We start from the raw sequence: 27,116 nt of genomic DNA, 5'->3' as shown, positions 1-27,116 counted from the left end.
GAACTGGAAGGGAACAGGTTTTTTCACCTCCTCCCCAACCCCAAGAAAAGAACAAAAGATCAGTTGAAGTTGTTTCATTTTGGAATTAAGTCATTGTCACCGTGCTTAAAATGCTCAGCAGAGTTTGAATGACAACTAGCAAAAATCTTGCTTTCAGAGGTGCCAGGTGACCTCAGATGAAGATAGGAGGTGTTGGTTCAGCTATTCAGCTTAAATTTGGAACTACTGTTGAAATTGTTTCTGCTGAAAAGTTGAAATGTGTTACAGAGATAATACCATCTTCCATCCGTGCTTGGTTTGCTTCAGCCTGTGCTGAGTAAAAAAACAACAGTGAAAACAAGAATTAAAATAAACCAAACCAAACAACAAAATTGAACAACATATACAATGTCCTGTTGCTGGATCCCAGTCAATTTACAAAGGACACTGGAAGAAGAGGAAGAATGATCAGGTAAGAATAAAGACTCTAGTCTGAAAAGCACATGGGCTTGAAGAGAGATGAGTATCTGTCTTCTTTAAACATTTGTGTGCCTGTGACAAGTTCAGAATAGGCACCTCCTGGCAAACTCAAAGCAATTAGTAAGATCAAGATGTCCTGGTACTGTGATGAGTCTTTGTATGACCATGCAGGTGTGTTATTTAAAGTCTTAAATGTAACGGCATGGAAAATGCAGACTTGTATGTGTATATCAACAAAATAATTGTCACATTCTAATTTCTGTTTTTCCCAGGATTATCTGATAATTCAGTTTTTATTTTGCCATACTGGGCTGTAAACTCAGACCTACTTGTAGGGCATGTGCCCCTCCCCAGTCCAATGTTTGTAATTTTTCCCAAATGCCAAATCATGTAGGACTCTGGAGCTATTTGTTTATCAGGTTTGCTTCTGTTTTCAGGATATTTAGAATTCTTCTCAATCTGAACTCTTCTTTTACTGTGGCTCCCTAGAGGACACAGTAAAGCACCTGCCTTTCAGAGTGCTCTCCCAAAAAACGTGTTCCCCTCTCAACCCTGATCTCTGATGTTGGTTGTCACAATAAAACCTTCTTTCTTCTAAGAAATGAATATATGTATATGTATATGTATATGTATATGTATATGTATATGTATATGTATATGTATGTTGAAAAACAAGCATCAAAAAGAAGCCTGCACTTGGCTGTCACTTAGAAGTGAGGTACGGGCTGAGACCACACCTGTGAAATCTCACCTAAGCTATAACTTCCTGTCACATGTTCTTCTCATTTGTTGCTTGTCCTCACAACTAAGATGAATGACTGTGTTCGATGTCGCAGCATTGTTCCCCTTTTCTGATTGGCATCAACCAATACGGTATCTCAAAAACTGCACTTTGTGGTCTTCAAGGCGCACTGACTCCAGAAATGTACTGGAGTTCATAGGTCATCAAATGAGGCATGTGACCAGATTCTCAAGTTTCTTGCCTGTGCTAAACTTGGTTTGGTGGCATTATTATTTTTTTAATATTTCACAGTACCTCTGCAGAAATGTCCTTTATTGAAGAATCTGCTCACTTAAATTGCCCATTTCTTTTCCCTTGGCACTGTCCCTTGCTCAGCATCTTTTATCCTCAGTGGCCTGAATCAATTGTTCAACCTTCTTTGACCACAAATATGACAATTTTTCAATATTTGAAACTTTTTCACAGACTGAAGCAGTCAGGATTGCTATATCCTTTCATATATTTCATAACTGCATGTTTTTGGGAAGTTCCAATCTTGTCTGGATTTTTATACTTTTATCTTGCCTATTCTTACATCCAAAGCCAGTGCTTTCTATTCTGTTGACAAATAAAGGGTGAACAAGATTCCTATCTTTGTGCTGATCCCAGTGAGTTCACTGACTATTTTATTTTCTGTCTCTTGCAAAAAGTTTATAAATCCCACACTGCAAAAGCTAAAGGCCTATTCCTTAGGCCTCTGTCCATTGTAATCATCCCCTCAATATCTTATAGGACTCATCATACCTCTCTCTGCTACCTTTAATCCACATACCAACAGCTTACTTGTATTTAGGGACAGACTGCTGCAGGGTGTCATTCTGACTACTTAAAGGAGTATCAGTAAAGCAAGGTTATTATTTGAAGTAAACAAAACACCTGAAAGGAAGGCACATTGAAGTAGAAACAAAGCTGCACTACTTCCCTGTTTTTTAAAGAATTTTTTAAAAGTCTTTGCCACAGACAAAACCACACAGTTATTTTCTCACAGTGTAATTACAGCTCACTGTCACACTAGCTGAACTACCTCTTCTGGCTGGAGGAGAAATATTAAGAGTACCTATAACGTGCCTAGTGGTTTTATATTCTATTTTATCCTCACCCCTCAAGAAGTCTGTCCTATGAGAATCACTGCTCTATTTCAACTGTATTTGCTGTATATCACTTACTGCAAGGTAAGCTGGAAACTTTGACCAATTCAGGAGATGAAACCAAGCAGCAACCTATTTATACAGTTTAAACTGCACCAACTGAAGCTTCAGCGGTAGATTTTGTGCAACAGAAAAGGTTGCAACAGTGTCACAGCTTCCTATGTTTTCCACCTAGTTTAAAATGAATGCATACACTCCTTGAACACGGAGTTTCAAGCATTTTCAGTACACAGAGGCAATTTTGCAATGTTATTCTGGATTATCAGTGAGTTTCATAACAACTTCACTCTGAAAGTGAGGAAAAAGGCTACAGCACCAGGTTCTGTGCAGAAGATAGTTCAGACCATGGGTCCAGATGGGCTATTTATTGTATCTGTTCATTGATACAGCAAGTGGATCAGAAAGACTAACAAAATATTAAGCAATTTAATGTATTTGATCACAAATAAACTATGATTTCACCTGTTAGGACTTAAGAAAGACAAATGTCTTCCAAAACTTTTCTGAAACGTAAAGTTTGACTTTATAGCTACTACAAAAAACCAGCTCACTCTGGTTATCTTGAGAGAGAAACCCCAAAGATACTGTAATCTTTTGGTTTCACCTTTGTTATCGGAATGCAAAAAGACATTCACTTTCTTCAGCCTTTCAAGACTGCAAAATACGGTGTCGGTACTATTCTAGAAGATTAAATACACAAAAGAAAGACAAAAGTTGTGCTCTGAGAAATGGAAAGAGCTCACATGGGTTTGCACCTGGCAGGAAAATGCAGAGATATTATCAGAATTTGGAGGTACTGTGTTTTGCCAGATGCCATTTCTGTGCTCATTACCAAAGAGCTCCAGGATACTCCAAAGCTTGCAAGAAAGATCAGGTTTTGCTTCCATGTCCAGTAGACAGACCAGACTTTTTTTTTTTTTTTTTTTTTTTTTTTTTTTCAAATAGACTACTTTTTTTTCCTCTTTTACTTAGAGGGGATTTGAAAAAAAATAATCTGCGCATACAGGGACTTCAAATTTATCTTCACGTAATTTGTGAAGGAATTATTTTCTGATCCAGATGGAAGCTAGAAGGTGTTACAAAAGACTGTTGAAATCAAGCTGTTGTATCTCAACAAGGCACAAAAACATCTGTTCTTTGTTGGCCAAGACACAGTTTATAAACATTATTGTTAGGTAAGCATCCTATTGTGCTTGTCATCATACATGTCAATCTTTGCATAAATTAGGACTCTAATCCAAACAGCAGGGAAAGAATTAATTTCTGAGAAGCGTGGGCCAAAATAACACTTATGCCCGTCAACCACCACCACAATCTCACACTATCCTTTTAGTCAGGCTTGAAGAAAAAATATCCAGGAAGCTTAAAATAATTTAGAAACACTTCTCTGTTCTCAGTATCTCAATGTTTGCTCAAGCAGAGCCCCAGTTTAAAAATTACCAAAGGTTTTTCTGCATAAAGTTGAAGGAAAATTTATGGGACTAAACCTCTGCATATTCTGAAAGTCTCATCCTCAGTACACACAATCTGATCCCAGCAGATTATTCAACCCTAGAAAGTAACAACATAGGTGAATATTCACAGATACCCTTGACTATCCTGGATTTGCAGAGGTTACAGGATCTTTGACTGTTTAACAAAGACCAGTAGCAATAAATCACCACAAAAGTTCTTTTGTGAGATTAGGATCACTTTACTCAATTCAGACCTCTACGTGACACAGGAAAGTACAGCAGAAAATGAGTTACTTTTCTTTTCAGTACAGAGCAGAGCACTATAAAAGCAGCTTTTACATTTATTTCAAGATCTCAGGGTTTCTTCTGACACTGCAGCAGAGTGAAGTTTAAAAGAGGTCCTTTATACAGTCATTTGTCAGTCCAGGTGGCCTGGCCATGCAATGATTCTGCAACATTTTTTCTCAGGCTGTCCCTTCCTTGTACTTTAACATTTCAATTCACACTTGAGGCTCAGTGACAAAGCATTTGCCTACCATTGCTTCCCCAGTCTGCTTTTTTAAGACCTTTGATTTTGGAAATTGTTAATCGTTTTGAAAGAGCGCACTCCTGCAGTAGCTTTGGCTTTCATGTTTCCTCAAGGAATATTCTGTTTCTTAATGTAGTATGTAGGACATAGACTGAGCAACTTCCCAAATGAAATAAATCCCAGTAACTGCTTGCATATGCTGAAGATACTAAGCTTCAAGCTTCATATCCCTATGCCAGTGACTGTTTTCTAGGAAGGCAAAGCCTCTTTCCAAGTTGCTTCCCACTGACATCATTCACCCAGAAAGCAGGAAATGTAAATACTAGGATCTCATCGACCAGCTGGGGTCTGATCTCTCAGGATCCAGATAAAAGGTCAGAATCTGAGTCTCCTCGCACATCCTTCTGCTGGAGTTAGGTCACTATGAACAGGAAACGAAGATTCAGAAGGCTAAAAGAAAAAAAAAAAGAAAGAAAGAAAGCCTCTTGCTATACAGGATGCTGAGGTTCAGTAGCTATTCCACCTCAGCGACACAGCTTTAAACACTTCCAAGGTGCTTCACACCTTTTATGGTTCTTCAGTGTTGGATCCTAAGATCTGGTTATTTTGGGAAAATTCAGATCATTTCAATGCATCTTAAAATTACCTCTTTGATTACTGGCCTATAGAAAATGAACTAAAGCCATCCAAGTGACTCACAGAATTCCTTCCACTACCAACTACACACAGCAGAACACTGGACTCATCACTTCTCAGTTTTAGAGTAAAGAATAACTTCTTACACAAAGCACCCATGTGTTTGGGAAATTGTGCATTCCTTTGGCTATTTCACTGTGTGGCATTAAACCAGTTTCAACTTCATTCATTTCAAATTTGAATCATCTCACATACCTCCATGGATGTAGCCTTTTTCTCTTCTTTGTATTCTGCCTTGATGCCCATTTGCTTTCTGTATCTATCACGTGTATGAGTCCAGCCCTTGCTTCATGCTGCCAAGGAGAGCAGAGGCAGTGCAGCCTGCAGGCTTTAGCCACTTGACTGACTCTGTGCTATTATTTCAGCAGGGATGACAGCAAGCTGAAAGATTTTGAAGAGTCTTGAACCCTGTGGACCACTCCAGGTTAGGAGCTGCTGGCACATCGTGATACTGATGCCAGTAGCTTTTCACCACCTCAGGGAGTGAAACTTTTCCCTCTTCAAGTGTCCAAGTGTCAGGAATACTTCTATTCTTCCACACCACACTCTTTTTGTGATAAATATTTGTTTTCTCTCTGTGTCAGGTTTCAGTTCCCTCACTTCTTTTTCTTCTGTCTTGCAGGGGTGTAAGTAAAGGATACTGGAGCAACATTTATCGAGTAACAGAGCTGGTACTCTCAAAATACAAACATGACATTTGCTTACCCTGGGTGATATAAGAGAAGGGAAAGAGCTGCACAATTAAGCAATCTGTCTCCTCTAATTCTATACTAAAAACCACATTTTAATATTATCTTTTGCCTAAGAGACCCTCAAGAGATACCATCACTGGAGAATATTTCTCATCTGCTTCTCACATACCATATTCCCTCTGAATAGTTTTCCCTGACCTTGCTAGGAAGAATTTCCCAGAAATGTTTCAAACACAAGCTATTGCAAAAGCTCTTTAGATCACCACAGTTAGCAAGTTACAGAAATTACGAGGCATTCAGAGTGCTTGAACACTGGCAGAATTCCTCTCTGCAGAATGACCAGTGGCAGCTATAATCTCTTCTAGTCAAGGGGGATGCTCCCAAGGCTCTCTTTTGCAGGCTTAGTATGCTGCAATGCCAGGATTAATACTAGCCCTTGCACCAGTCATGCTTAATGTCCAGGGGAAACTGGACTCGAAGGTCTTAGCCAGGATCATGAAATTCTGATTGGGATGGACCCCACTGTCTCAAACACAGAAGCTCTCCATGAGAAAAACTCCACCCCACACATAAACGTCATTCTGGGCAGTACAGAATGTGGCTTTTATATTCTGTAACCCAAAGAGCTACTCATCTCATCTGTCACAAAATTAATCTAGACTTCTAGACTAGTCTTCTCAACATCCTCTCAGACAACAGAGGAAGATTTTTCCACAGTCAAAATCATTTAGTGCCAGACAGATATTTGGCAGGCAGGACGCATCAGGTGTGTTGTTTCCACAAAATGTGGTGACCAGACAGTCAACTCTAGGTAACAGACCTAGCACTTTGACTGCCAAAGTTAGTTGAATGCCATTTCCTCACAGGGAAAGCTAAGAATGTTATCAAGCATGTGACTTAGACTCCACTTTCCAGCATGGCAGTACGAAAAAATGGCAGAAGAAAAAATAGAGTAATTTGAGTATTAAGTAGTCAGACCCAGTGAATGTTTCAAACCTTATTTATTTACCTTGCTTCATAACTAGGAATTAACAGTGGGTGACACACACACACACACACACAAAAAAAAAAAAAAAAAAAAAAAAAAAAAAAAACCCACACACAAAAAAACAGAAAAAAAGAAAAAGTGGTTTAGATCTGAAAGAGGTGGAGCTATGCAGTACAGATGGAGGCACTGAAAAAAAATCTGAGAAGCAGTGTTTCTCTAAACATTTATCTGATGTTTATAGTGTTGAATGTATAATTCCATGTATCTGAAGGAAGAAATTTAGGACATACAGATGCCATGGGGTGTTATGACATACTCCCAGACACACTGGGGTGAAAAATAATACAATTTCCTTTTGAGATTTTCCTTATCCAAATATATTGGTCTTCCAGACAAGAATGACTCCTTGACAAGGACAGTAAATGAGAGGGTATCAAAGCAGGGGAGAAGAGAGAGGAAAAAAAAAAATTGAAAAAAAAATTAGTTTACTCTTACTTTACAGAATATTTAAAAGCTTTTTACTGCCTGTTCTAAAAATGACCTAGAGGAGATTGGACTGATTTTAGCTGGTAATATAGAGGAAACTTTGTGAAGAAATGGCTGCAAGCTAAGTAAAAGCAAAGTAATATTTTGTACACCACAACTATAATCAGAATCTGGCATTGGTTTATTTAAATTTTGCTTTCTTGGAAGCAAAGCTTACATGTTTGTAAACATCAAATTAAACATTGTTTAAATTCACAATTTTCTAAACAAATACTTTTTTACCCTGAAGGGCAGACCCATCTATTTGTGTCACAGTTCTGTTGATCTGTGCTTCAATAGTTTTTAAACAATTGGTTCCTGTACAATTTTAATGGATCTTAAAAATTTCTTCCAATATTGTGCAAGTCATAGGCAAGGCCATTTTGAAGTGTGCACTTCCTTACATAGTTTTTTTTATCAGTACCTAACTAATGTGACTGTGAAAAATTATACATTTTCAGGAAAATGTTTAGATTTTGGTCCTGTACTTAAAGACCTTCTATAAGACCTTCTAAGTTGTTTACATGAATTTGAATCACAAGCATGTACACAACAAAGCCACTATACCAATGTTTCTTGGTCTATGCATAAAAAGTATGTCTTCTACTTACACTAAAACATACAAAAAATAAACTACAAAAATTGTTTACACTTGATTTCAGCAAAAAAAGCTTTCTTCAAGAAAAATGATTCTTCTTTTTTTTCAGCCATCAAAAAAGGAATGCAAGTAAACAATAAATACATGTGCTTTCTCCATATAGACATATTTACACTTGAGTCTTTGGCTTATGTTTAAGTTTCTTTATAAAGATCTTTATGTGATCCAGCCATCATTGCACATTAAAACAAAATAAGCCAGTTTTTCTCTTACTATATATAATATATATATGCAACACTTGAAACTTATAAAGAATGAACCTTACTATCAATCTGCACTGTTATTGTACTTTAACAATGTATCAAAAGAAAAAAAAAATACCATATAGGAAATATTGATACATGCAACAGATGGTCGCTCTACTGTATCTGAGAGACGGCTGCATATACACACACGAGAAGGTCCTAATTTGCGCAAATCTCTTCTGACTCTGGTTTCATTAAATAGTATTTATGTGGCACTAAATGTTGATACTGTATACAAGCATAGAAACAGATTGAGTTCTTTTATTAAGATACACAACTTCATAAGAAAAATACTTTGCATTTAAAATTTAAAATCCCTCCCACCCCCCCTCTTCCCCTAAAATCTTTCTTCACAGGATCAAGAACTGTTGTCAAAACAGTTGAGTGAGATTCAGGTATTTGGTGAACTTCGCCACATCCTTTCCGACTAAGAGGATTCCAGGTACTCCAGTGCAACATCGTAGCAGAAACGATATTGCTCCTTTAAGGGGGAACAGAAACAGAAGTTACATTAAAATCTAAAATCTTAGCAGCAATATCTGTAACCAAGAACATTCTTTGCTAATTAGCAAACCAGACAGGCTTAGATTTTCTATACCCTCCATTACACAAGTATGTTACCAGCTATGATTTAAAAACTCACCCTAACCGATGAAGGGGAAAAGGACCCTGACCATGGAAAGCAATGACGTGCTTCTCTGATTTTTTTCAGCTTCTGAACTGGTTTATCAAACATGAAAAGCTCTCCTCTCAGTCAGAGCATTCTTGCCGTGAAAGCACCTTGACTCTGATACACCACTTCCATTTGAGTTAGCTGACACTGAGCAGTAACTGGTGCAGGACCCTGAGCAGCTCCATGCCCAGAGCCCAGTACAGTCCCACTGATGTGGCATCCAAAAGACCAGATGCACATTTAAAAAGGAAGTTAAAGCTCAAAACCTCATTGTGATTATTTCTCCTCAACAATGCTGCTGTTGAGAGCTGATATTGGGAGACAGGGAGGAGGAAGGAGAGAGGAGAGGGGAAGGGGAAGAAGAAATAAAACAAAGGAAATTAATTTGATGTCCATTGTTCTCACGACCTGAAAAATGAAATCTGCCCTTGTGATTTATTTTTGTTTGCACAGGAGGAAGACAGTGTGATGCATTAACAGGAAGTTGTGGGGATATCTTAAAGGCTTTATTTCACTGCTCGTTGTTATCTGATCCTGTTGCTGAATGTAGGGGCACATGACCTGCTATACAGTGGTTTTCCTCGTTTGTTTTCTAACTAACAACTCAACAGCTTCTGCTGTTCAAGAGTTCTGAATAAAAACCCACACGACACAAATACATAACTGAAAAAATGTAGCAACGTCAATGTAAAGCTACAGTGGAATTCAGGACTATTTCGAAATGCAATATAATTTTGCAGAGCATTTATCAGAAACAAACACAATCTACCTTGGTCTCCCTTTACAGAGACACAGTTTTCCATGTGATCTGACCTGTTTTCTTGACAGCAGTGAACTGAAATCCAGGCAGCAAATGTTGTGGTTCAGGTGTCTGTGACACAGGAGAATGCAAAGTGTTTGCAGCAAAAGCAGCAACACCTAGCCCAATGTCACTGCTGCCAAAGGATGTTCTATGTGTTAACATATAAACCATCTTCTTAATTTATGTGGTGACAAGGGATGGAAGTGATGCACTGTGATTAAGAAAATCATGCCACAAAAGTTATTTGATATTAAGCAAACACTGACACGTGAAAAAAAGGGGAATATGGGAAGAGGCAGCTACAGCCATTTCGCACAATGTGCAAGTTCACAGGGTCAGAAGCAATTTCCACTATGCGTAAACTAAAACATGTTTTTAATTTCAATTGGCATCCCTGATTTTTATGCTGTAGGCAGCCATCTGGCTGAAAAGTGACACTGGCAGCTGGCAGTGTGAGACTCAAATGGTAGAAACTTCCAAACACTATATAACCTGCTTTCATTCACCTACAAAAAGGAAAAACATCCATGTGGGAGAATTTTTTTAAGGAAAAAGTTCCAGTCCTTAATGTTGATTTTTTTGTGACAGAGGCAAACGTTCAAATGGATAGGCACTCATACTGTGTGCATAAAGATTAATCAGAAGATTCAAGGTTATTTTGAGTTCTGGCAATGTACATACAGATATTTAGTCTTCCTAAAGTTTTGCTAATTCAGGCTCATGTTGTTTATATTAATTTATTGTTTATATTGCTTATTATTTAACTGTTGAATTCATTGATCTTAAGGGTCTCTTCCAACCTAAATGATTTTATATATTAATTTACAATATGCTAGATGCAAATGTTTGATTTTAAAGCCCTGAGGTATCATTTTGACTACTACAAATCTGAGTAACAAAGATTGTCATTATTCAACACAACTTTCAAAGCAGCAGTTTTTACTAAGGAGCAAAATATTCACAGATCCAGCTAGGAATCTGTACTCCACAGCTTATTCCTTCCAAGGAGGAAGAGCCTTGCTCTGTAAGATTTCACACAAGCAAGACGGCTTGTGTGAGTGCAGCCTGCTGCAACTTCCTTTCAAACAGACCAGGTTATTTTGGGAGACTAAAGCACATTCTGTTAACTAAGAACGCTTGCTGTGGAAAGCATGTAACCACTACAAGAAAGGTAGTATACAATGCTAAGCCTGTGCTCTTATGATGCTGACTTGTGTTTGCACTCAATATCTGTTCGTTCTTCTTCTGGCCCATGGCAGGTTTGCGCTGTTTTGCGGGCACAGGACTGAAAATGCAGCTAACGCAACGAGGCAGCCTCTGGCTCCCTGGCTGTTTGCAGCAACCCTGCAGGGCTGGTGCTTACCGGGGTTTCTACCATGTTGGGCTTACTATTCCGCAAGGTCTTCACAGCATGGAAAACGTCCACCACATTCTGCCTTTTTACCATCTCAACCACAATGCCGATGGCACAGAACATCCCGCTCCGGCCACCGCCGTTCCTGTATGCAAGGAAAAGAGAGAGTTAAGTGCCGCGGTGGCCTAAAGACAGCATCCAAAACAGACTTTTGTTCTTTTACTCTGTAAGCACAAGTGATTCCTGAATCTCAGAGGGAGATCAGACTTTAGCAGACTCTTTGCAGCTCCAGTGGGTTTGGTCTAAGACATTTGCTTTTTCTGACCTTCCTCTCAATTACTGCTTTTGAATTTTGCCCTTACAGCCCATCATGCTGCCCAACCATGCTATAAGTCTAAATTACATATGCATTAGAGAAAAAAAACCAAAAAACACACCAAAACCCCAAGTTCAATGGCAAGTAGGACATTAGAAATAATAAAAACAAGTTCAATGTCAAGTACATTTTCCACTTACTTCTGGAAAGACACTCACTTAAATTAACCTATGATATGAGGATTATTCAACCATATAGGCTAAGGCATCACTGATTTAATAACTTGTTGACCTTTGGGGACACTGCTGAACTATCTTAATCTTAATTTCAAAGAAATTAAGGTAGGTATTTTTTCTTATTAATTTTGAGGTGGTGTAGGCAGAAACAGGTCACTGGTTAATTCTGAACATTTAAACAAAGGTCTTTTTTTTAGAGTAAGGAGAAATGCATAATTCAATTTCTAAGTTTTAAATATTAGATTTAGATAAGGTAGGAGACAGATTGATTACTCTCTGCTTAGGGGGAAGAAGATGCCATCTTTCCAAAACTCCTAAACCAGCTCCCATTTAAGCATCAGGTAAGCAGCCAGTGGTCATTTACCAACAATAGTTTTAGTATCATGTACTGTAATGATTTTTTTCAGATTTTATATATCCATAGTTTTCAGTTTAATTCCCTCAAAATAGGCATTCCTTTTGGGAAAAAATGTAGCACGCTCTGTGCAAAAGACACAACCCCCCCGTATTTGGCACTCAGTATAGAAGACTTCCTTACTGAAGCCAGACAGAAGAAAGAGATCTCTACATGTCTTGCCCCTGAAAAACATTCTATTATGTACAGAAGATGACACTATACACAATATCACCCCACTATCACACTCAAAATACTCGTTCCTTGACCTGACATAGAAAAATCCAAAAGTTGAACAAAAGCCAACCTACAGTGGTAGGCAGTGGTACTTCTTTTTGGGGTTTTTTTTGTTAGAAAAGTAACAGGCCCAGGTGCAAAAGACAGTATCCATAAGAATACTGCTTAAATTAAAGCAAATAATTAATTTATAAGATTTTATCTGAAGAGCAGCAATTTACTTTCTCCAAGTTACTCACAAGCAATGGATGATGGTCCGGCCCTCCCCTTCTTCACATTCCTCTTGCCATTTTTCAACCTGGAGAATTAACTTCAAGAAAGATCTCTTGGAAGCTGGTACATCTCTGTGAGAAGCCCATCCCAAATACTGGAATTGCTGCACCATCAGATAGCCCTCTTGTGGCTAAGGGAAATCAAAGAGCTTTAGGTCAAAATGGCACCTTTACATCTTTGTTTAGAAAACCAAAATATAAAACTAACATGAAACCTAGGTGTTTATATTACAGAGATATTCTAACGTGTGTACATTGCATGGTAGGCCCTCCACGTAACTTCTACCACTTCAGCTCAAGGAATACATCAGAAAAGGTATAAAAGGGAACTACATTGAAGACAGCATCACAGTTTTTCGATCACAAATGTAACCTATCCTGAATTCTAGATCAACAAATTCCATGGATTCTATGTGCCAAGGTTGCTTAACACCACAAATAAATTTAAAACATCACTATTAAATTCTTAGAGTTCCAGAAAGAGAGAGAGATACATTTGGCTCCTATACATGAACTGACCCCATTAAAAATTAACAAGTAACACTGGTGCAAAAACATGACTGCTGTCCTTGAAGTCTTCCCTTTGTGCCAGACTACGATAATCATGACAGCCTTGCTGCCAGTCTCTGAGCCTTCCACGTGCTAAATGTGACACAGGGAGAGCTTTGAATAGAATTAGACTGTCACAAGAAAGGCCTCAATAACAGGAAGAATAAATAGTCTATCTAGTTTCTTGAAGCTGAAGATGGCAAGTAGGAATGTGGATTTTAGAAAACTAAGAATGGAGAAGAGAGATTTTTTAAGAGCAAGGCTTATGAGCAAAAGGGCATGTGAGACAAAGAGAAGTTGAGGAGTAGAAAATCAAAGCATCATAGAAAAGGAAGAAATAGAAAAAAAAAAAAAAAGAAGAAAAAAAGAAGAAGAAAAAAGAGGAAGTCTCAAAATACAAGAAAAAAGCGCGCTGTGGTGTAATATTTGCCAGTGTGCCCACACCTTAGTTTCCTGTAGTTTCCAAGAAGAGTTGAAAATGTTTTTTGTAATTGGGAATATAAGAAAAAAAAAAGAATTGAGTAAAATACTACGCACATGAAAACTAATCTTTACCCTTTGAAAAATGAAAATGTGACCAAGAGAAAAGAAAACAAAGAGAAAGAACATGAAAGATCTTTGTGGACACAGTAATTAATTTTCCCCACAGTTATCATTCAAGATTAACGAGAGTTAAACATACACTCAAGATGCACTAGCAGTTGTGATAAGTTCAGTATTCAATGGAAGATAAAGAGCAGTCATGGTAAGTCAAACAGGGATTGCTGGTTAGTTGTACATAGACTGGTGGCACAAGAGGCCGTAACACTTTAGGCAGCATAAGTAAGCAATTCATAGAGGTGAGCTAAAGAGGAAACACTGTATGGCAAGCAGGGTTTAAGAAGATGCTGTGAGAGTGTGGAACACTGTGGGACAGCAAAAAGGTAAGACAGTCTAAAGTATGAAAGAACTGACAAGAACGGCACTGCTACTGAAGTTGAGAAAAAATTACAACTGTAGGTTGAGACACAGTGGTGGCAGAACCCATTAGAGGAATTTTCAGTGTTTCATCACACCCTGCTTTGCAGGGCGCCACAGTCTCCCTTTCCTGTTGTGGTTTTCACATCTTAGGCTGAGAAGGTGCTAGCTGTATAATCAGCCCCAGTGCTTCTGTTCGTGATTCACCACAGAAAACATCTAACCAAAGCTATGAACTAAACGCATGTCAGTACATGTTCATTACAGGGATATTTCTTTTACTGTACAACAAACAAACAGAATATTCTCACGCGTCAGGGAGAGTGCCTCAGAGCAACATCCCTTGACCTTAAATCTCTCTCTGCTTAGTGTAGAAAAGTACTGCAGCTGTAGAAAAGTACTAGAAATCAGTATTAGATACTGATGCTTGACTGACTCTTTTCTAGGTAATGTCATACGAACATTAGTATTTTACTATCATTCAAAATTAGAAAGCACAAGAGCCTAGAGAGCATGAAAAATGACACATTTTTCTGTCACATAGTGTTAGAATAAATCCTTACTCTTGTTAGATTGCATATCCTGAAAATTCGGTTTATGACATCGCAGTCCATTGAACACGACATGCATTCCACCTGGATGGGGCCGTACCGCAGTATCCCTTCCTCAGGCCAGTATTGTGGGCAGCCCTGTGCCAGAGCAAAACAGGCATAAGTAAATAGAAACTTACAACCTGAGCACTGCCTAATTCCACTGCAGGCATCTCACCTAACCTTTGCTGAGCACTAGTGTTGATAGTTGTTGTAAAGCAGAGAATAATTGTAAGGTCACTGCATTGCTCTACATTTTCATCATGTAGTAAATCCAGAGTGATTAAAGCGTGTGACTGTACATGGAAAACTCAAGCTCCAAACTAACCTGGGCTAAGTCGACTTCATTTAGCATCACAAGAGAAGTACAGCCATAGTCATATACTAATCTCCAGAAATCTTTCACAGTGTTTGGTAAAGGATGTTGTGTGACGATAAAAGCTGCTGGCTGCCTGTAGCTCTGTAAAAGCAAACAATTTCATTAGTGCTGGTATGGGAAGTACTTGAATTCTACTGAAACAGAACAAAACATAAAAATAGAACAAACCTGTGACATCAGTTACTTCATATAAAGTAAAAAATACATTATAAATGAAAGTTAAAAATACATTATCATCTCCAATAAGGACAAAGAGGTTACTCTGCTCAGGTCTGCCTTCTTGGCTACAGAGCAAGCTCTGTTTTTACAGTCAGATACACACCAGGCAGTGAAGATGCTCTAGGTCCTGTGTCCAGAAGCCAAGCAGGGAACCTTCACCCCACGATGCAGAGAGGGGTGCAGAGGTCTCACAAGATCACCCTCTCCACCTCATGTAGGTTTTATATGAACTTTGCGACCAAACTGGGGACTAAACTCAATCCCAAACTCTGTTTCACAATGCACAGTCACAGGGACACCCACAGAACTGACTTTCAGGATCACTGGGACCCATTTCCAGCAGAAAGCATAAATTAACAGCAAAATACTATTTCCTGTCATGGCTTCAAGTTCCATTTTTTGTATGCTGGGTTGGTTGTACACAACTGTAAATAGGGATTTCCAGCCTTGCACAGCAACTGAGATGCAATTAACAGCTGAAGGGCTATTTTTCCTGCTGCAGATGTATTATGAGCAGCAAGCAGAAGAGGAGATATCAGAAGTCTTTTGCAGGCAATTTTTAACCGTCCATGGAAGAGTAAATTAACCCAGGAGAAATACCTGGTAGGGTAGATAAACCACTTTTGCTATGAAAGCTTGCTCATTTGAAGATTAATCTAATAGATCTTTATGTGCAATATATCAACATACCCTCCAATAACTTGTTGGCAATGTCTTTAGCATCAGTACTTGTTTGACAAAAGATTAAGGAGGTTGTTGATTTTTTTAATCTAGGTTTTTGTTACCTTTTCTGATGCAGGAAGGATATTGAGGTAGCAGCAGCTCATGTCCTACTTCCTAGAACTGCCCAGGGACAACACAGGGCCAACCAATTTTGGTTTTTCCCTGTGCTTTTAGGAAATAAAACATGTCCTAGCTGATGTTGTCCTACCCCCCTTCCCCATAATTTCTAATGTTTCTCAAGATAAGAGAAAGGTAAAGGGTAAGTTTCTCTTTCTGTTTTTTTTTTTTTTTTTTTTTATTGAAAGTCCTTTTTTCTTGTCCAGGTGTAGTTCCTCTTCTCTGAATAAATCACTTTTAAAAGAAACAACCAGAAGAGAAAAGGCAAAAGACGCCAACTTGTGTTACTCAGAATTTTAACCCTTTATGTATAACCTTGTTATATGCCTTCATTGAAATATAATACCTTTTTTTTCCTGCTGCTGTTTTTCCTTTTATTGCTACCATTTCTGCCTTTTCTAACTTGTCTCTTATTGCTGGTCCATTAATATATTGCTTGGTTCATGTCCCTACCTGCCACATGCTGTTGCACACTCAGAGCCCTCCTGCCCCCCACAGCCTGCGTTGTCTTCCTTTCAGCCCAAACCACACTCCTCTGTGCAGCTCTCTTGGTTGGTTCATAGCACATCAGTTTTATTCAGGTGCTTCATGCAATTTTAACTGCAATTCTAAACAATTTTTGCTACTGGAATTCTGTTCGCTACTCTAATTCATCTGTTCAGCCCCTGTGACACCCTAATACATTGGTCTTACACATGCCACTCCTCTATTTTTTGACACAATAAGCTAGTTGTGAGATTAGGAGCTCCATTTTGCCACCAGTTCATTTTCTGCACTAGCTCAGGCAGAACTCAAGGATGACTATACCCATCAGTATGTTTCTGATGATTTCTGCTGCTATTTGCCATTTTATTTCAGCATCTCTCCTTGACATGGCAGTTTCTGACAGTATTTCATTTTTGAGGAAGTGGAGATTCTCCTGGATATCAGGCCATTTATTTAGGTATTTACAGTAAAAGTGGCTTAAGGGGTCTAACTTTGGAAATGCTAATGGGAGGCACAGGCAGGTATCTGGCAGCACATGAACTGCTTTATCGATCAGACACATATAAGCAGGTTCAACTCCATTTTTCCCATTAATTCACCTTTTCCCCTGACAGTGTTTCTGTTACTCAGACTTCAACATTAAAGAGCTGCAGCTCAAAATGTAAACAACAAAACCCCCAATCCTATATTTTATACCCAAACATACCAAGAAAACAATTTTTTCCTCCTCTGTTGCTCCTGCCTCAATATAGAAAGACTTTTTTATGAAATAGTGATAATAACCTCATGCTCAGATAGATAACATTTCCTAACAAACAGCAGATTTTGGAGATCCTGCTGAGATTTGAGATTTGGAGGTCTGGACACTAGAGCTTTATATAATGCCATTAAAAAGGTGAGATTTCCAGTGGGTCCCACAAGGATGCCAAAGACTGAAGATAACAAACCTTTTGAGCAAAAAGCACAAAGCTGATGGGGGCTTCTTGCCCTTCCCCCCCCCAATCTTCATTAGGACTGTTTTACTGGGCACTGCAGTAACAGAATTACCCTTTCTTAAACCAGCAAGTGCTCTCTCTCACATTACAGAGCTTTCCGTGGCACGCTATGCAGACAAAGAAGGTAGTCTCTTACGTCCATAAGAGCAGCATTGATGTAGTTGCTGCTCTCCCCATCAATAGTAATTAAGAAAGGCAGACATCTGTCAGGTGGAAGCATATCCATGAAGCGGTTCTTGTCGTGGTTCCTTGGCAAGCAGGCGATGCTGCAGTCCTCTGCCTGCAGGCGAGGGGTCACAGAATTCAGGGTCTAAGGGAAAAAGGACGCTTGTTTTAGCATGCTGAGCTAACACACATGGGACTCAAGAGTACCCAAGTTTTAATGTAAAATATTGCAGTATGAGAAAATATGAGGCATTAGCAGGAAGACATTAGCAACTGCAAGCTCCTGTCTGTTTGTTGGACATTCTGGGGCTTTGCAAGGGGGGTTAAGCTGCTGGTTTACAGGCACTCCGTGTACAACTGAACACATTCCGCATGACACCATCCCTTCCGATAGGAATAAAACAAAAAGGATCCTTTGGAGCCCTAAAAAGCTGTGCCTTCGATGTACAAATGCAAGCCAAAACTCTCTCTGGCTCCTACTCACTGGTCCTTATTTCAGACAGATATTTCCTGCCATTTTATTAAAATGAGAATATTCTGTATTGAAAACAATTTTGCAAAGCACATAAACAGGGGTCTATTTTGTAGACAAAAAGTTAGGGACTAATTGCTATAAAAGTCATATGAAAGACCTTTTCCTTAAAATAAATTAAATGTATCTAGAGGCAAAAAAATATTGTTGTCACATCAAGAGTTAGTAGGAACTGTGAATACCTGAAACTCATCTTTGAGATGTGAAGAGTTTGTCTGAGAGTCTATTCTAATCATATCAAAATAAGCGGCTTTGAATTCGCAGACAGGAATGGCAGTTTCTCCACACAAGCAAGCTTCTAGAATGGCATCGTGAATAAAGATGTACTGCTCCTGTCAAATTAGGAAAAGAACAAAAAATTTTAGCCATTTAAAGCCAACAGAACTTTCTTGCTTTTAGGATAAACAGGCCTACCGCACACTCTTAAACCCATTCAAATTACTATCCATCAATACATTAAATAATGCTTTAACACAAACAGTCTTGTTCTTATTGGGGTGCAGTGAACAAGGATGTTTTCTTCAGGACCAACTTAAATTCAGTAAAACTTAACAGAGCAGGAATAGTAATTTATTTAAGAGGAGATTTTCAGTTTTCTTGTAGCGCTTGTGGGTTTCTGTGCATATGCCAAAGACTTGTTTGCTTTATCAATTTTTTTAATAGCTTTCAATCTTCTGATGTTAGCAGAAAGTGTAAATTGCTTCAAGTACTAGTAGTATGATTAGCAAGTATTTGGCACGCTGCATTCTCCTTATGCATGTGCAAGCCAGTGCATCAGTTGCCTCATACTTGGCCCTAGGCCAGTAATAAATGACAGTGTGTTCCAACAGAAGCACCATTTCCTCCCATTTTTTACTAACTTGCCCTGAGATAGCCTGAGTCCTAGATAACGGCATTACTATTTCAGTTAGGCCTCCTGTCAATTTTTACACAAAATGCCCATTGTATTTACTCACCCTGATAGTAATAGATGTAAACCTTGTCTAGAACAGTGCCAGCCTCAAGTAGCTATATTGTGAATACCAACAAGGTTCTCAAGAGCACAACATTTAACATGTGCCTGTCTAAACAGCACGTGTCCAGGGACCACAGCCACCTTCTGTCTCTACAGCCTTACCCACACAGCTATGGAGCTATTGGCATCACTGCTGACTGTATGACTATCACAAGAACTTGATGCAATGACAGCTTTATTTTGCTGTGCAAGTATGAACCTCTGAGAGAAGGCAAGAGGTAAGAAGCAAAAGGGAGAGAAAGGAATAATAGTAGGTGTGTTAATCCACATGCAAGTGCAGGTTAAACAGGGAGGGTTAAAGCAGCCACACTGAAATACTTTACCCCATGTACTTCCCAAAGGTTAATGGTCCTGTAGCAGGAATAGTTGACCAGGACCATCTGTTCAACTGGCATAGGTTGCAGCATGAAATAAAAACTGCACCAAATTACAATGACATGTTTGGCTGCCAACTGCAGAGATTTCCATGTGGTCACAGGTGAAGTAACATCTCAGGTACATGTCTTTATGGAAGGCAGGAGAGAGAAGTGGTAAACCACTTCAGGTAATCTGCCAGTATAAACCAGTGACCTGTGTTTCTTTGGAAGCTCAGTGGTACTCTGGTGGCAGAGTGGGAGCTCTTAGAACTTCATTCCTAAGGCAATAGTTTTATCGTGAAGCTGCGGAAGGCATGTTGAAAGACCAAGAGTAAAAATATGGAAACAATTTGCAGCAAGGTTAATAAAGCAAACAAAAACAGAATTGAAAAGAGAATGTGAAATGGACATAAAGTTCACCAGTCAATTTATCAATAAAGTGTTTGGAGGCTGTCTAAAACAAGTGGCAGCCTTGGGATCCTGGGATTGCTGATACCAGAGCTGGGGAGAGACATCCCAGACTCTCCTAATGTAAAGTCTTCCATGCAAAAATTCTTCTTTCTTTTCTTTTATTACCAAGTCAGGCAGGCACTTGTTCCTGTGAAGAGTTTCTACAAGAGTAGGTAGATTTGTTGCACCACCCTGCTTCTGGGGGCTTTTAAAATGAGCGGTGGTCCCCAGTGGAGGTACCCCCTCGACAGGGCCACTGCCTGCTCTTTTCAGAGTCACAGTGTAATTCTGACCTAGAAGGTTTCAAAAAGTGTCAGGTGCTTCAAAGGCCAACTGCTGTACCTCAGTTTGTACCATGTTGATGCGCCGGGACCGCAAAGCTTTGACACAGTTGTAGATGTCCACAACACCTTCTCTTTCTGCCATATCTAACATGATATCGATCACGATATAACAGCCTGTCCGTCCAGCACCAGCACTGGAAAGAATCAGTAGATACTGTTAGCAAATAGCCCCAGAGAAACATCTACAAACTTTATAACCATTATTGAGAGCATTTTTATAAAATCATTTGGTTTTTCATCACAGCCACTATCTAATTTTTATCTTCTCTCCTTCTCACTATAACGTCCTTTAAATCTTTTGATGTGTTCAAAACAACATTTTCCATCACATTTGATTCACTAAGTAACAGCAAAAAGGAAAAAAAGTTTATACCTTTTATCATCCAGTTCAATACTTAAATTAAAAAAGAAATTAGTTTAACTAAAATCTGAAGAATGATTAAACTTATGGGCTTCAGAATATTATAGAACTTGTTTCTCTTTAATAAGGCTAAGAACAATTTTTAAGTGATCTATTACAATAAGAAACTCAAATGTATGTTTTACCAGCCAAGTTCCAAGCTAGACAGCACAATTAACAATATCCAGAAGATTCACTCATGATTTATTTTGGCTTTACAGAAAGCTATGGACAGTTTTTGCACAGTGAATTATTAAAATCTGTAAAGGATGAGTAATTTTATCTACAAAATGTAATTAAACGTTTGACTAAAGTATTTAAATAAATCAAATATTTGTTAGAAAGCAAATTTTATTTGTTAAATGACTGTGTCCCAACAACATAACCCTGCAAAATCTGCATAGGGGAAACATTCTATATTTGTTGTCACTAACCTCATTCCATCTTTCCTCATCTACTTGCTTACTTTGCTTTAAATTAATAATCTGTTCAGACATTATATGCAACACAAAGCTATCAAAGCAGATGTAACTAAACTCACTCTCAAAGACTGTCACAAAATTGTTGAAGGCTACCTAAAACGATAGCCTGGAGTATCATGATTTAGCTGGTGCAGCTGTTGCAGGAAAAAGAAAATCTCAGACTATTGTATTTAAGAAAAGTGTACTAGAATCTGGTTATTTTCAAACATTGCTGTAGACAGCCAAATCCTACTGCAGTGTGAATTAGGCAATTCAAAAAGGGAACAACCAAAGCAGAGCACTTCAAAATGATGGATGCTTCAGAAGAGACTGCTGTAAATAACCATATAAATAGTTGTGAAAAATAAAAATCTCCACCTTCTGTACACACCTGCAGTGGACAACAATAGGCCCTGCACTAGGAGGGTTAGATAATTTGACTCTCCGTATAAAGGAAAGCAGGCCTGTGGCATTGTAAGGAACTCCATGATCTGGCCAGCCAGTGAAATGAAACTGTTTAACTTCACGGATTTCATTGTAGCCCCTCTGTAAAAGGCAAAAAAAAAAAAAAAAAGTTATGAAATTCAAAGTATTTCATAGACTAGACATTATCTGACTCAAATGACTTAAATAATGATCACACATACTGACAGAATCTACATGCAGTTTGCATAATTTCATCAATTATTTAAAGCAAAAATCCATAGGAAGCTTAGAAATGTCATTGGGTTATTATAATTTTGAAGTTTGTAATTTTAACTTTAGGTGTGCTAGTTTAGCTACAGTGAAGATTTTTTAATAGACTTTGTTGCACTTCACATTCATTTTCAGAAGTTTTGCTAACTAGGACAAGAGCCTGCTACATTTAAAGGCAAGTATAATTTAGCATAAGACCACAACTGTATCACATAGAGCAGTCACGGAATTTGTCCTTTGATTGAGACTGTCTCAGTGGCGGTCAGGACAGAGTGCATACGGATGAACAGCAGGCATGAGTCTTAATCTGGGACTTGAGTTTAGCTCACAAGTGTGGCTGTGGAGAATAGGTGACTGTCAGAGAGGGGATGGCAGCAGTTGACATTTCTGAGGAAGTTCCAAGTCCCATGGTGAGATGCATGCTTGTGTGCATTGATGCAATTCATAGCTCCCATGATAAGGTAAGGCTGCCTACACTGTGGCCCAGCTAACAAGCCAGAGGGATTTGGTATTCCACAGAAACATCAGCATAGCTCCTTTCATCTTCCTTGCTACCAGGAAACAGTATTTTGCTAAGGACTTCCAAAACGAGCTCACCCTTCCCAGAGTGAAGGTCCTGACAACATATTCTGCGAGGGGCTCCATCTCTACACAAGTCACTTTGAAGTCCCCATAAACTTCAGTGTCGTCAGGCCAGTACTTGTAACACTTGACCTAAATAAAAAATGGGTATGATTTTACACCAAGAGGAAAGAAAAGCTTGAGGATACAATATTGCATGTACTGCATTACACTGCATTTATTTCCAAAATGACCGTGCATTCATGTGGCTTGTCAGGGCTAGTGGCTGTTATGTCAAGTTAAGCTCTAGCTACAAGGAGTTTCCACTGCTTTACACAGCTGTACTTAGGTGTCAAATCACTTCTGAATGAGCATTTGTATTTTCTTTAATGCTGAGCCATGGAATATATTTCCACTTATGCTAAACTGTGATGCATTTTGTACCCATAATCAAACTGTTGCAAGTAATCCCAGATACTTTATAGACTTCCCTGAGGTATGTGTTACTACTAAACTGTAAATAATTTCCTGATTTCTAGCGACTGATATAGAAGCACATTTCCTCCACTAATCTTCTCATTTGAGTGGCACTATATAAATCTCTTCTGCTGAAATATGAATTTTGGATTCAGACAATTTTCAACTACACATGAAACAATACAGCATCAGTTTGCAGAATTTGCTTTTAGACAATACCATAACTGCAACATTGCCTAGACTCCTTCCCCTTGCCCCCACAGGATGCAGAGCTGCCCTTCATATGACCCTTCTACATTCTGCCCATGGTATGTCTCGTCAGCATTTTTTTTCTTTAAGCTTGCAGTATTGAAAGAAAAAAAAAAAATCAGAAACTTACTCTTCCAACTTCCACTAAATTTGTGACCATAACAACACAAGCTGACTGCTCCTGCCATATCATTCTCCAGAAGTCATACACAGTCTCATGAACTGGACCTGTAAGAAAAAATTACAGGTAATATTCTGCAAAAAAAGCAGTCAAAGTGAATGCTAAGAATAAAATCCAGTGTGTTTGAGAGCTGATGCATGTGAGCACATTTGCTCAGAGAAGAAAGCTTTGTGAAATCACGTCATCATGCCATTGTGCCGGTTTCCAGATTATATTGTTAGTTCTAACCAATGCTGGATATTCTCAATTTAACTGCATTACCACTTGAAAGAAAATAATGGCAGGGGTTTCATGTAGCAAAATGACAGAAGTTGCTTGAGAACTACAAGGACACAGCAATGTATGACTGCATCTATAATTACTCTTCCAGTTTTGTTTTACATTTGTTAAATACGATGTGTTGAGAATGAGTTTTTTCAGGTGCTCACCAAGGAGATGCCCATGCCTGAGTGAGGTATCAGGCAGGAGGGTGCTGGTACAGATACTGTGCAATTACTATCCAGTTCCTGGCAAGCATGGATACACAAATAGGCACTAAGCCAGAAACTTCCCACTGAAGTGTATTTAAACTAACGTAAGTACTTTTCTGTCAGGAAAATGAGAAGCACATGTTTAAGTTGCCTTCTGCTCTGCTGCAGAGAAATGTTCAGTTGAATGACAGAGGCATTGACCCTGTTATAATAATCTCCAAAACAGCTCCTTACCACACCACTATCCAGCAGTACAATAAATATTGCTGTATATAACAGACATAGAATCACACAATTTTCTGGAAAAGACCTTTAACATTATCAAGTCCAACTGCAAACCTAGCGCTGCCAAACACACCACTAGCCCTAAATGCTACTTGAAGACTCAAACACATTCCTTCATATGCTAGATCAAGGGCTGCACACAAAAGCAGCAATATTTTTTTCTCTCCTTTACACATTATTATGTGCAATGATTTGCATAGTAAAACAGAAATAAAATACAAATGTAGATTTTATGCTGTACAGAGACCAATTTAGGCAGCACTTACACGGAAATGAAAAACAAATGTGGACAGAACTCTGAGCATCCTGGTTTAAAATAAGTCTTTACTTTGACTTTCCTGTGTGCACCTACCAACAGCTGAGGGACAAATAACAGGACATTTCCAGACAGCTATTTGATTATGCTGACAGATCAAATAATGGCACATCTAATTATTTTTACTTTAAATCATAGCCTTTGATATTTCAGTGCAATCTTAGACTAATCTATTTGGTTTTGCTCATTGTGAGGAGTTATATCAGAAATACAAACTGAAAAATAGAAATTATTTTTTTTCCTCTAGAACCTCTTTTTATTAGTAGGGTGTTATATGACAAAGATTTGCTTTGCTGCTTTGTACAAAGAGTCTTTGTCCTCTGGCCTTACTTTACCAGATTTTCTGAAAGAGTTTAATTTATCATTACTATCTTCAGTGCACCCTGGACTAAGTTGTAGACAGTAAAATAAAACATTGTAATATGAAAAGAAAAATGCCTCAAGGCAGGTTGAAACTTCTCTTCTCTGTCCATGTCTCTTTCCTCTATTCATCTTCATAATTGGAAATCATGGTAGTAGGTTCTGACCTTATCAGCTGAATTTATCACTGACACATTTGCTCAATAGCTAATTAACATGATAAATTAGTACAATTTTTGAATTTATTCACATTCCACCCTAACATACACTATTAATTTACCATAGCACAAGATGACAACTCACAATACTGGGTATGCTTTATTTTCATCTACTCCTATTTTACAAAACACTGTGGAACACTACAGAGAACAATTGTTTGATTTGATTAAAGATGACAGATCCTTACCTTGGGTTGCAATGTAGTGACTTGGTCTCTGATATCCCTAAAACAGCAATATAAGTTGGTTTGAGTACCATATTACTAATAGAGAGCGGAAAATAAAAGCATAAGGATAATACAGAATCCTTATATCTAGACAACATTTTCAGAACAAACCAATATTTAAGAGCAGCATGAAGCCCAAAACCTAAAAAAACAGTTAATATTGAAAAAGCTTGAATGACAACAGATAAAATGAAAATAAGAACATTTGACTTGAACAGACATTGTAGTGTACCAGGAAGGAGTACTCTAGATTGGTCCCTTCCACCTAAAAATGAGTCCTCTACTGACATTACTTCCCTAGCTGTATACACTGGGGCTTTTATATAAAATTTAATAAAAATTCTCTGCCACCGTATTATCTCTCAGCTGATCTGTGTTCCCAACTCAGCCAATATGAAAAAATACACACTTTTTGTCTTCTTCTAGACAGAGAATCACTGTAAGGCACAAGGAGGTATGTGCCTCAGCCCTGACTAATGGGGACAGACACATTGGTGTGTGCACAGAACCAAGGTCCTGCTGCAGTGAAATCTGCTTGACTGCACAAAGTGAGCATCAAGTGGGTATGATACACACAAGTATATACACAGGCTTACACACACATTATATATATATATATATAGGTAAATAGATAACCCTACTAAGCCTTTCCAGATAGCTGGATCTATGCCAATGCTAGCAGCACTATACAGCACTAACTGTCCTCATAAACACTACAAGACAAAGAGCTACTACACTTGAGAAAATAATCCAGAGTATATTTTGACCATTGCCAGCAATTTAGCTACAAAGAGGAGGGGAAGTTTAGTGTTGCTGGTGAGAAGACAATACTTAATTTCACAACATGGAAATGTTAATAACTCCAATTATTCTCTAGGCTAAGTTTCATTAGGCCACTTGCTGGAAGTATTGCATTACAGGGGAGTACAAGCCCTTGGATTTCTGGTATTCACAAGATGCTACTAAAGTGAAGGATTTCAGTGTACCCAAGGAGTTTATATTCCTTTCCACAGACTGCTTCATTATCCTGTCTAGAGTGAGAGCACCTTCCTCTAGGGTTTCTAAAAAAACCTTTTGAATATCTTATGCTTGGCTATACAAGAGACCAAAATTGCATCAAATGACAAAATAATTTCTCCTGAAGTCCTTAATATAAAGCCACAGCTTAAAATTACTGAAGTGGAACCTGTGCAACATGGGTTTACACTCAGTAATGCTTTCGAGAAGAAGATAAAAGTGTCACTTAAAAATTGTAAAATGCTAGTTTTAACTTGTAGCTCTCTTGTCTGCTTCTAATGAGATCCGATTCACTCCTAAATAACAAAATCAATATCCTCAGGGAATTATTAAAAATCTGTGAAAGTTTTCTTGTCTAGGGCCCCAGGCAAAATATCACAGGCCTATCATTTCACAAAGATTGCCATGATAAAATATCCAAATAAAAACACAGAAATATATCTGGAGCTAAATCTTTATATCCTGGAAAGTCAAAAGGGTCTTAAATAACTTATCAACTAAAAGTGGTCAGGAAAAACTACTAAGGTTCAATTATAAAGAAAAGCAATCAAAGTATTTCAAAAACACTTGTCATAGCTATTCCACTACTTTTCAAACAGCTTTGGAATTAATTTGAATATAACTTGTTTATTCCTAAGGTGTTAATTAGAGGAAAGTCAGTCAAGTTGCCTTGCAAAATTTGGACCAGTTTATAAAATTCATAAACTAATTCGTAGTCTGATTAAAGTATGGGATTTCAGATTTTAGAGATTTTTTTTCAGAAGAGAGGAAAATTATGTGTTAAAATATATATATATATATAAGTGTTTGTGTATATACTTTGTAATACCTAAATTAGCACCTTAAAGCAAATGCCAGCTAA

The 27,116-nt window shown here is 38.2% G+C and overlaps 1 protein-coding gene across 4 annotated transcripts in view; it reads right to left on the bottom strand.

Moving 5' to 3' along the window:
* Positions 1-6,895: 6,895 nt before the first annotated feature.
* Positions 6,896-27,116, bottom strand: part of PTPRK (protein tyrosine phosphatase receptor type K) — a 388,737-nt gene continuing 368,516 nt past the window's right edge. For all 4 annotated transcript variants that reach the window (XM_058419621.1, XM_058419620.1, XM_040057700.2 and 1 more), the window contains 12 exons: positions 25,199-25,235; positions 23,311-23,408; positions 22,491-22,607; positions 21,589-21,743; positions 20,335-20,470; positions 18,354-18,503; positions 17,611-17,784; positions 14,884-15,015; positions 14,529-14,654; positions 12,427-12,590; positions 11,014-11,149; positions 6,896-8,656 (listed from right to left, as the gene is read on the bottom strand). In XM_058419621.1, the coding sequence (XP_058275604.1) occupies positions 8,603-8,656; positions 11,014-11,149; positions 12,427-12,590; positions 14,529-14,654; positions 14,884-15,015; positions 17,611-17,784; positions 18,354-18,503; positions 20,335-20,470; positions 21,589-21,743; positions 22,491-22,607; positions 23,311-23,408; positions 25,199-25,235 (1,479 nt within the window). In that variant the 3' untranslated portion in view covers positions 6,896-8,602. The remainder of the gene's footprint in view (positions 8,657-11,013; positions 11,150-12,426; positions 12,591-14,528; positions 14,655-14,883; positions 15,016-17,610; positions 17,785-18,353; positions 18,504-20,334; positions 20,471-21,588; positions 21,744-22,490; positions 22,608-23,310; positions 23,409-25,198; positions 25,236-27,116) is intronic.

Source organism: Hirundo rustica, chromosome 3 (assembly GCF_015227805.2).
Source record: "Hirundo rustica isolate bHirRus1 chromosome 3, bHirRus1.pri.v3, whole genome shotgun sequence".
Lineage (NCBI taxonomy): Eukaryota > Metazoa > Chordata > Aves > Passeriformes > Hirundinidae > Hirundo > Hirundo rustica.
This window is presented reverse-complemented; position numbering and strand designations above follow the sequence as displayed.